The following is an 11070-nucleotide window of genomic DNA, read 5'->3' as shown; positions in this document are numbered from 1 at the left end:
AGTTCCACCAGCTCTGGAGCTAAGCCATGGTCTTCTCCTGAAGCAGCTCCTCCTTTCTCATTTTATCTGGCCCAGGTTATCCACTGCAGAGAGGACAATAGCAATGGTGGTTTCTTACTCGTGATGCTCAGCACCATACCATAAAGAAAAAGTTGGTGCTCATTGAAGAGGACCATAGCCTTTTTTGATAGTAATTCACATGTATCCACTCACCAACTTTAATTCCTATAAACGTGTGTGCCACCAACTTCTCACCCTCACCTGGAAGCATTACACGCTCTTTGCTTTCCCCTGAATCTCCTCTCTCCCTTCTGGGCCCTTCCTATCACCCCTCCCACCCCCACGCGTGCACACACACCTTTCTGTTTGCTCACTGGCTGAGCTCAGCTGTAGGAAGGTAAACTGTGTGGTCACCACACCCAGGGAAACACAACACCTTTGAGGGAGATGCCACACACCCCCTTCTCCCCCACAGTGGCAGCTTCTCCAACTAATAAAATTTACCACTTGTCTTTGTCCCTTAGAGCATGCCCTGCGCTTGCTTCTCCTGACTTTTATTCCTTCTCCTCCAAGCCTTCTCCATAACTCCACCTGTATCCCGAGAGCTGTTATTACTCTGAAACAGAATGATATTCAGCAGCCTGAACATTTACAGCATACGCAGAAACCCTTCAGTTTATAAGACAGCCTGAGACTTTACTTCAGACTCTGCTCTCGTGAGACCCCACCTGGAGTACTGTGTCCAGCTTTGGAGTCCTCAGCACAAGAAGGACATGGACCTGTTGGAGCGAGTCCAAAGGAGGGCCACGAAGATGATGAGAGGGCTGGAGCACCTCTGCTGCGAGGACAGGCTGAGAGAGCTGGGGTTGTTCAGCCTGGAGAAGAGAAGGCTCCGAGAAGACCTTATAGCGGCCTCCCTAAAGGGGGCCTACAGGAAAGATGGGGAGGGACTCTTTGTCAGGGAGTGGAGCAATAGGATGAGGGGTAACGGTTTTAAATTGAAAGAGGGTAGATTTACATTAGATATTAGGAAGAAATTCTTTCCTGTGAGGGTGGTGAGGCACTGGAACAGGTTTCCCAGGGAAGTTGTAGATGCCCCATCCCTGGAGGTGTTCAAGGCCAGGCTGGATGGGGCTTTGAGCAGCCTGGTCTAGTGGGAGGTGTTCCTGCCCACGGCAGGGGGGTTGGAACTAGATGATCTTTACGGTCCCTTCCAACTGTAAACCATTCTATGATTCTATAGCCTACAGCTGTGTGTCTTTTCCTTTTATTGGAAAGCACAAACATGTATAATTGTATAGCTTGCTAATAGTGCTTGCAAGAGCCATCAGGCTGTTGGGCAAGAAACAGATTCCTTAAACTGAGAAAAACTGATACTTCTATTAGTATATCTTAATAATAAATAACAATATTTTCTCTTCATAGTAAGATGTCATCTAGATAAGCCTTACAAGCCACAAGCCACAGAGTAATTAGACCAAAACACAGGGACTTCTGGGAATAAGCAACATGTATTTGTATCTGGAATCAGCAATGATTTCATCCTTTTGAGGTCAGCAATAAGGTAACAGCCATCAAATTCAAATTAACAGTCTAGTGTCAGACAGAAAAATTACTTCTGAAGGCTATTCTCTTCTGGGTTCTTTCAATTCGTATGCAGTACTTGGTATTACTTGTTCTAGAAGTACTGACTAAATACTGCTCTTAAGATTTTGTGAGCTCAGAGCAACAAAAAAAATAGACCAGCCTTGCAAAAATATACTCCTCCACACACCTGGGGGAAATAAAAATTTAAATTATTTTTTTCATCATCGTTGCTGTAGTTGTTGAAGAAGTGGGTTTTTGTGCCTGGCAATTTTTCATGACAACAGTATACGGCTGATTTAAAGTGCTGAGTGTCAAGTCACATCTACTCCATTTAAAACCAATGAGTTTTAAAAGGAACATAAAAATCACTCGCTATGATGACTCATCCATTACTGCAACTTTAAACATTTAAACTGCTGATACTTATCTTCATTGTGAGCCAAAGTGGATTCCATCAAAGCTGGATTTACTGCAATCTGGTTTCTATTTACTCTTGTGCAATGAATTTGATTTGCAATTAGTTCTTTTTAAATCTGTCGCTGGATTAGTTTAAGCAGCAATGCAGATCCAATTCCTGTAGATCATAATGAGAATCAAAATCTGATCTTTTTAAGAGCACTATGTCAGTCAAAGGACTTCCATAAAAGTATGCTTAATTTACAGTTGTCATTAAAAGCAAGAATGCATAGATAAGTTATTGAAATAAACAGACATTCATACACGCAGCTGCTAAAACAAGTGAAAAGCTTATGAGGCCAAAGTCTTCTGGTATTGCCTGGTCTAACGCCATGATCTCAATTAATCATATCAAAGGAAAGGACAGCAATTTGAGCTCTTACTGAGACCCCAGACACAGAGGACTGCCATGGAACCTGATTTTTCTCCCCAGGCATTTAGATGGGGGCTTCTTATATGGCAGATCAAGACCACACACACATTTTGTTCCCGCTTCACCACTATTGAGGACTTAACTCCTGTGTCTGCAAGGCACCCATTATATCTTACCATCTTTGCAAACTTGGGGAGCCGCTGAAGATGACATTAATTACTGGCTGCCCCAACTGACCGATGCACCAGTAATATACCTCTGCCTCCTAACTGAATCTCGGCAGAAAGGAACTAATAGCCACGATCTAATCCTTTCAGCTAACACCAGGGCAGGGCACAGCACAAGCACCCCAGTGGCTTGACCTAGGGGCAACAGATCAGCCTGCACATAACGCCATTCTCTTCACTTTTACCACCTTAATTCCTACAAAAAGGAAGCCAAGATTAACTCTATTCTCTAAAACATGACAAACACCTTGCCATTATTACTTATTTGCCATTTCACAGAGGCTTGAAAGCTCAGTGACAGGTAAAACCCATAGCATTTATCAATACATAAATTATATTCAACTATATTACTAGATTATACAATACCCTCTGACAAATGATACTTCAATTAACCCATTCTGCCAACAAACATAAATAATGTTCTGCCTGCACGCCAAGACTTTATCTATCTGAGCAAGAGCACGGAGATCAAAAGGAGCACATGCAGCATTATCTCCCCAAAAAGTAAACCCATAAACCCAGCCTCTGCTGCTGCTGGGTCATCTGCCAAAGGACGGTGGTTGCCACCATCATCTATCTAGCTTCCATTTCTGAAACTCCTGAAGAGTGGAAATCCCCCTTCCGTGGCACACCAGAGCCTGCGGGACACCTTCCCACAGACCGGCAGGGCACAGCACAACTCCTGCACATGCAGAGACAGTGACAGTCGGAGTCACGGGGGCATCAGTGAGGAAGGGGGTCCGCACAGAAACGGATATATCCAGTGGCACCTTTTCAAAGGCAAAGTCCCCCAGGAAAATCAAATTGTGTGGGGAGCTGAGGGGTTACTGAAGATAAATAAATCCCTGGCATCATGGAGATTTTTCCAAGCCATTGCACAGAAACTTTAATAGTACAGCAGTATTTCACAATGAGCTCTTTAATGCCAATATTCTAAGATATTTAAATGGTGCAATTACTTTTGAAAATTAATATTCCATTCTCCTCTTGCCTCCAAAAGCCCTGTGACTGGGGTACAGTTTTGGCCAGTCTTCCTTATTTGCTGAGGTGCTTTCTGAGACCTTGTGTGTTAAAAGCCAGATCCAAAAACGAATCTTCTGCAGAATGTACAGTCCAAGTCCAGACATCCAGAACCCTCCCTTCATTCCCATTTAATTTAACCTTGAAGAGATGAATGCACTTTTAAAAAAAAGCATGAAACAGTTTATGAGCTGTAAGCATTTAAATAAGAAAGGATAAAGGTCGAACTAACAGGGCACAGCGAGACTTTTACTTCCACTTTGTCCTTAACATGTTTTTCTTATGCCTCAGTTTCACCTTTTGATAACAGACTCTAAGTGATTAAACTCTACGCTAAAGTGAAGTGTTAATTTTAAGCAGCAGTAAAATGAACTGCAAGAGGATAACTGAATTTATTTGTTTCTTAACAACATTTACAAATAAATCAATTAAGCACTTGCAAATGCACATCAGACAACCCAATTCCTTTTAACTGGTGTAACAGTGGACAGCTGGATTTTACATCTTCAGTGTACCTGAAATTTCTCTAGTGCTACAAGTTTCATTAATAAAGTGCATTCAAAATTTTGACGAGACAGATGAATTAGTATTATCTTATTTCAATGTAGGTTTAACCACTTAAATAGAGAAGACTTCCACCCAAACCTTTTAACATTTTCCACTTCATTTTCCTTTGTGTCTGAATTAGAAGCCTCTCTGTTTTCCATCAGTGCTTCGTAAGTCTTTTGTGCTCGAACAATTTCTTTGTCTGCACTGAAGTGCACCATTTGTCTGCTCAGAATAGGAACGACTAAATTGAAGTTGTCGATTCTTTTGTTTAGTTTCCTGATATCTTCTATAAATTGCTCACAAATACGATTCCATTGCTTTTGCCTGTACGGTGTCATTGGCCCTCCAAGCTGACTTCTAGATGCCACTATATTCTTCCGTAACCGCTCAATGGTTTCCCGTATTTCTTTCTGCAACAGGATCCACTCTGGCTGGTACCCATTGTCTATCAGAATCCTGTTCAAGTTGTGAGTCATGGGGTCGATATGTGGACAGTCAGAAAATTTCTGCAAAGGTTTTCCTTTGCCACTGAGGTTGTCAAAGTCTCCTTTCGCCATCGACTCTTGGATGAGGTCCTCAACCAACCGTTCGACCGCCTGCGTTATTTTCACCTTTTTGCTCTCCCTCACATCTTTGGCTTTCATTAGGTCAGTCCCAGCATACTGGCTTTCAAGTCTCTGCTTCCGGTACTCCAACACTTGCTCAGTAGCACGGTCTACTCGGAACTGCATGTACTGCTTTTCTCTTTGGCTTGGGGTCCCAAAACCAACGCCTTCAAAACTCAAGTAGTGTCTATGCTGCGGTGCTTTTGGTTTGAACTGGTCTTCCTCCTCCTCATTGTTCTCATTTGATTTCTTTTTGGTCGTCACATCGCTCAGCACGACCCTGTATGCTTCTTCTACTTTCATAAATGCTTCGGAATCAGCTGTGGCAGAACCGCTGTCTGGATGGTATTTTTTGGCAAGACTTCGATACGAGTTTCTGATATCATCAAGGGAACAACCTTCCTCAAGCTCCAGAATTTTGTAAGAGTCCTTGACATTCCTTTTTGGTTTGTAACCCGACAACATTCTGCTGCCACAAATGTAGGGCAACGGCTTCAGGTTTCTTGGAATCATTGCTTGACGTACCATTAAATGATGCCCTATGCTGTTAGTCAGCATGACACAAAGCCACTTTCAATTTCTTCAGATGCAGCTACATTATAAACAATGACCTATAAACACATTTTTATAAAAATTGTGTTAAACATGGTTTTCAAAAGAACTTACATGATTTAAGTCTTACCTTTAACTTGTTATATTATTTAAAGAAATCGCTACAAAATTTCAGGGTAGAATACAACATTATTTGCTTTTACAGGCTAATATAAAAATCTGCATTTCTTATTAATTACTATTTTATAGTAGTATTACAATGTAAATGAAAATTAATTCACAGTATAGTTTTCTCCTGGTATAGCAACAGTAGGATAGGTTTTTTTGCACTGCAGAATTCCCAAAAGGCCAAAGCTTTATTGCCTTTCTGCAAACTCAGTGCAATGTAAACTGGAAATATGCTTCACATTGAGCGGTAATTCTACAGAAACAAATCTATCCCTTTCCCTCTGTACAATGACATTCAGCCATTAACTGAATTTTCTATTCACATACATCAATTCCTTAAGATCTACTACTTGGTGCATTCTTGAATGGTTTCATTACAGTACCCTTCTGGTATTTCACAGCAATAACTGAAGTAGCACTCTATAGATTCATATAGATTAACTCTTGTATCCCAGCCGGGCTCTCACATCCTAGTGGCCAATCTCCTTCACTTGTGCCAGGTAAGGTTATAAACAGATCAGATCAGATCAATAGCAGACAGTATCTCATTCTGTCAGGTATATCAGTGCTTCTGAATTATTCTGGGAAACAGCAAAAGGAACACCTTCAGCAAACAACGTTAAGTCTTCCCGTAAAATCAAAGGCAGAAAAATATCATACAAACTGCACACACTTTACACATCAGCTAACTCCTCCTTATTAATGAAAATCCTACGACAAATGCCACATACACAGTGCTCAAGAATCTCCTTTTGCAGATTCATCAGTGACTGCAACAAAGCCTTTGCTGACTTCCTTTCCAAACATAAAACTAGGTTAAACCAAGGTTAAGCTTAAGGAATAGACAGTGTTTATATGTTCTGCATATACCAAACTGCCCTTCTACACTAACGCACCTGAAGAGAAGGGAAAGCAGATGTGCTTGGGACTGGATGAAAGACTGGATCAATCCTGAATGTTTTCAGTTTATTTTGATCCAGGTAAGGTATTAAATCATCAGCTTGTTGTTGTTATAATGGACCTTATCAGTATTTTTGTAGGGCTTTTTTTTTGTTGTTTAGTTTATGATACAGAGTATACCTATCCTTCTAGGTGGTTGGCAAAGATACTAATTTAGTTCCATACGGCCACAAAACTCCAAATAACTAATACTTAAATGGAAAGATCAAGGAATACGCTCTTGAAATTCAACATACTGACTGGAAGCAGACTCTCTCATAGTTCTGTAGACTTGACTTGAATGTATTTGTGCTTAAAAACAAACTGTATCGAGCGCTACGTATGGCTCTCAGCCCACGGCACCAAAGGATGCCGTGTTGCCGTGGGTGGGTGGGTGGGTGGGTGTGGGTGTTATTCCCCAGCCGTTTGACTTCGGCTCTACCCACCGCGACTCGGTAAAAAGGGGGCGGACAAGGCCCCCCTACCGCCCCCCACACACACGCGCTGGGGCTGTCGGAGGAGTCAGCCTTCCCCTCCGCGGCTCCCCGCTGCCGTTACAGCCCCAACGGCTGCCCCCCAACCGCCGCCCCGCGCGGGCTGCGGGGACAAGGAGGGGCTCCCGCCCCTGAGGCGATACGCCACAGGAGGGCCGAGGAACGCAGTTACCGGCATCTCGTGTGTCGTGTCCCCCCCCCGCGCTTAACGGCCGTTCTGTGGGGCTGGGCGAGGGGGGAAGGACTCCCCGCACCATGACACGCTCTTTTTCGCCCCGAGCCCCGCCGCCCACTGGCCCCCGCCTCACCTGCTCCCTGCCGCCGCCCGCCCTTCCCCCTCCCGCACAGGGAGGTAGGCCCGAGGGGGCGTGGCAAGAGCCAACGACAGAGGAGGAAGAGGAAGGGCGACTGCTTTCACCCTTCGCTCAAGGACGTCTCCTAACGGCAGGAGGAGCGCCCGAGCGGGGGCGCATGTGCGGGCGGGAAGGCCGGCCCGCCCCCACGCCGCTCGCCAGCGGAGGGAGCCCCAAGCCTGCCGTAGCCGCCGACCGGCAGAAGGCGGAAGGGCCGGTTTGCCACGGCGCCTGCGCGGGTGGCCGTGGCGGGCCGGGCGGCTGGGGCATGCGCAGTGCGGCGGGGCCGGGGGAGGGTGGTGGTCTGCGGCCCGGCGGCGTCGAAGATTGTGGTGGGGCTGTGGCGCCAACGGCCCTCGGTGAGGGTTTGTGGAAGGCACGGTTTTTATTATGAAAAATAGTGATCTCTCCTATGAGGACAGGCTGAGAGAGTTGGGGCTGTTCAGCCTGGAGAAGAGAGGGCTCCGCAGAGACCTTATAGCGGCCTTACAGTACCTAAAGGGGGCCTACAGGAAAGCTGAGGAGGGACTTTTTAAAAGGGTATGTCATGATAGGACAAGGGGTAATGGCTTTAAACTGGAAGAATGTAGAGTTAGATTAGATGTTAGAAAGAAATTTTTCGCTGTGAAAGTGGTGAGGCACTGGAACAGGTTTCCCAGGGAAGCTGTGGCTGCCCCATCCCTGGAGGTGTTCAAGGCCAGGCTGGATGGGGCTTTGAGCAGCCTGGTCTAGTGGGAGGTGTCCCTGCCCATGGCAGGGGGTTGGAATTAGGTGGTCTTTAAGATCCCTTCCAACCTTCCGTCGTATGATTCTGTTAAATCTTTTGTTAGATGTACGCTTATACATGTAGACCTTAACTGCTTTTTAGCCTTCATTCTCCTGAATGAGTTCCACCTTATTAGAGGAAAAGTTCCCCTGCTGCTTCACAGGCTTGTGTCACAGCTTCCCCTGCAGCTTTCACCTGACAAAGGCTTGGGCTCTCACAGCGTTCTCCTTGTAATAAATAGAATCATGTTTGTTAATCAAATCAGGCTTTCTTAAAGGCTGGTGAAACCCTTACACTGTTTCGACTCTTCACATACTTAAATCGCAGGCATCCAGTGTGCTATCTGGTGCACTTTGATACCTCAAGGCCTAAATCACAGGCATCTGGTGTGTTTTAACACTTCAAAGGGAAGAGCTAAGTTGTGAGATAAGCTGGAAAGAGTCTCCCCAAGGACACTGATAAAGATGAGGAGCCTTCAGCCTCACGACCATCAGGAGGCGGGACAAGACCGACCCCCTAGCAACACGTCGCTCAGACACAGAATATACCAGGATTGACACATATACGGGAACCAGAAGAGTATATAATCAACTACTTTCGGGAAGTGGGTGTGCGCCGTTGGCGGAGCAAAGACTCCCCGGCCGCCCAGCGCTGTTTTGCTTGCTGCCGCTTGCTTAATAAACTAATTTGATTAATTGGACTGGTTCCTGTCAATTATTGGGCCTCAATCTATAACATCCTTGCCGATAACACGGTTGTCAAAATGCTCTGAAGGCCTCTGAGCAGCCGTGTTAAGCAGTGGAGTAAGCTGGCATTCACTGGCCTCACTCAAAAAGGCAGTGCCAGACCTGTAGTGACCCAGGGCTCCCAGCCTCTGCTGTGTTGCTGCAGGGCAGGTAATGCCTGTTAGGTTTTCCTGCGGCCTCCATGCATGGCATCAGCTGGCTGTCGGGGAATGGCAACTTCAGCTAAAGAAACCCCAAGCCAAAAAGCGGTTCTCATCCTCAGCCTGGAAAGGAGGACCCAGATGCAGGCCTAGCAGATGGAAGACAAATCATTTGTTCTGTCCCTGAGCACTCTGACTATTATTAAAAAACAAACAAACAAAAACGTTGTGTTTTTTGTTAATGGTACTTAGTGGGCTTGTTGTCCCTAAATAAGAGTTCTTCACCCGGTGTGCAAAAACCAATCAACACACTGAGTTGAAATATTTGTCTTTATTGCAAGTCTGCAGAATCATGTGCCAGGCATTTAACAGCAGCCAGCGTGCTGCACATTTCTGACAATCCAATATTTATAGTGATACGATACAGCTGATCGATGAGCTACAGTTCCTGTACCATCCCTCATCGTACATGTGTGTTCAAGTTAATGTTTTAAACATTTTGGGAGTTCCCCTTAATTACTGTGTTCATTATTTACAAGAGGGTGTGCATTTTAGTATTACAACCTCCTAAGGCTCTTCTCTTAGACACTGTTATCTAGACTCCACTCCAAAGACTCTACGTCTTGTCATCCCATACTTAGATCAGAGACCGGGAATGTACTCCCTCCATGGGCCTTGTTCCCCTTCAGTAAGCTCTTGATACAGTAATCCTTCAGCAATTCATTTTCTTTGATCTAACTTTCAATTAATTGTTTCTGCATCTAATCCAGGTGCAAAAGGCCCAATTAAGTTTTAATTTCAGGAGTTCAGCTAAAGTTCAATCAAAGTTCTATTACAATTTTACACAAAGCACTTATGCAACTTTTAAACCATATTCTTTTGACATCAGGGTGTGATTGAGCATGCTGCATATCCAGCCAGTGAAATGGTGGCACTGACAGCTGAAAGGAAGCAACAACCACGTAGAGCAAACTGCTTCATTTTACAGCTTCCAGCATTATACTCTGACACATCATCCTGTTACAGCTTTGCCAGTATGCTATCTTGGTGAATAAACAACACTAAAATACATCGTTTCAGAGAGCTTTTCTCTTCTATTCATTACATAATGATTTGCTGTATTTTTTTAAATTTCAAATTCACTTTCTGTAAAAGTCAGAATTTTATATTGGAAATTTACCTGTATATTGTATTTCTCTGCTGCATATTCACTTCATCATGTAAGAAAACAATTTGGTTAAATAATTGTAAGACAAATTGACCTGTTGGAATTAACGCAAGTTTAAATTATCTTTTTCTGGCCAGTCATGTAGCAGAGAGACGTTTCAGGGCTGCATAAATTCTGTTCTGACCTGAATTGTCACAGCCTACAGACTATAAGAAAAAAATTCCAAAAACTTTTGCACAAGAGAGGAAATTTTATTCTTGTTTTGTCTTGGAAGAAATAGGACTCTTCTTTCCTTGTCGTGGTTTGCTCTTCAGTCACAGGTAGAAAATGTGAAACTGTGACTTTGCAAATCTAAGGCAGTCTATACGTAAGTGATGCTTAAGACTTGTAGCAGGCATGTCTCTCTAAACTGAGAGGTTCCAGTACAGCATCTGTCTAGCAGTACATAAGCAGTTAATTCTGTAGAATTTTTAAACAAACTTTGCAGATTTCCTTTAAAAATGGTTCTAGTGGTGTGGAAGGATTGGCCTGTGTTTCTATTAATGTATTTTTTTATTTCTTGTTGCCTGACTTTAAGACACACAAATACTGTGCAGTGCTATGTTGGGATATATTAATTTCATTTTTGGTGAAGAGTGGTAGCGTTGCAAGCTTGCTAAATGTTAACCAAATTATCTTAGATACTATCATGAAAGGATTAGGCTGTTGAAGAGGATGGTTTAGGAACCAATCCAGAATAAAATAACACCTATTATACATTGTATCTCTGGCACTGCTAGTATTAGATTTCTTCAAAAGGTAAAAATGGTAGTAATTAAGGGGGTCACAATTTCAGTGTGCACTAGATATTAAAATAACATTTATATATACATCTAAGGATATGTTCCGGTACAATGAATAGGTCTGTGGGAGTTACGTGAGCAGGTT

The 11070-nt window shown here is 43.8% G+C and overlaps 1 protein-coding gene across 1 annotated transcript; it reads right to left on the bottom strand.

The window, feature by feature from the left end:
• Nucleotides 1-1435: 1435 nt before the first annotated feature.
• Nucleotides 1436-7504, bottom strand: DNAJC28 (DnaJ heat shock protein family (Hsp40) member C28). Its single transcript, XM_063346345.1, has 2 exons — nt 7279-7504; nt 1436-5428 (listed from the first exon to the last, which is right to left on the bottom strand). Exon 2 carries the CDS (start codon nt 5373-5375, stop codon nt 4263-4265), a length of 1113 nt encoding a protein of 370 aa, XP_063202415.1. The 5' UTR covers nt 5376-5428; nt 7279-7504; the 3' UTR covers nt 1436-4262.
• Nucleotides 7505-11070: the final 3566 nt, after the last annotated feature.

This window comes from Chroicocephalus ridibundus, chromosome 1 (assembly GCF_963924245.1).
Source record: "Chroicocephalus ridibundus chromosome 1, bChrRid1.1, whole genome shotgun sequence".
Lineage (NCBI taxonomy): Eukaryota > Metazoa > Chordata > Aves > Charadriiformes > Laridae > Chroicocephalus > Chroicocephalus ridibundus.
The sequence above is the reverse complement of the archived record's forward strand: the minus strand, read 5'-3'. Positions and strand labels throughout refer to the sequence as shown.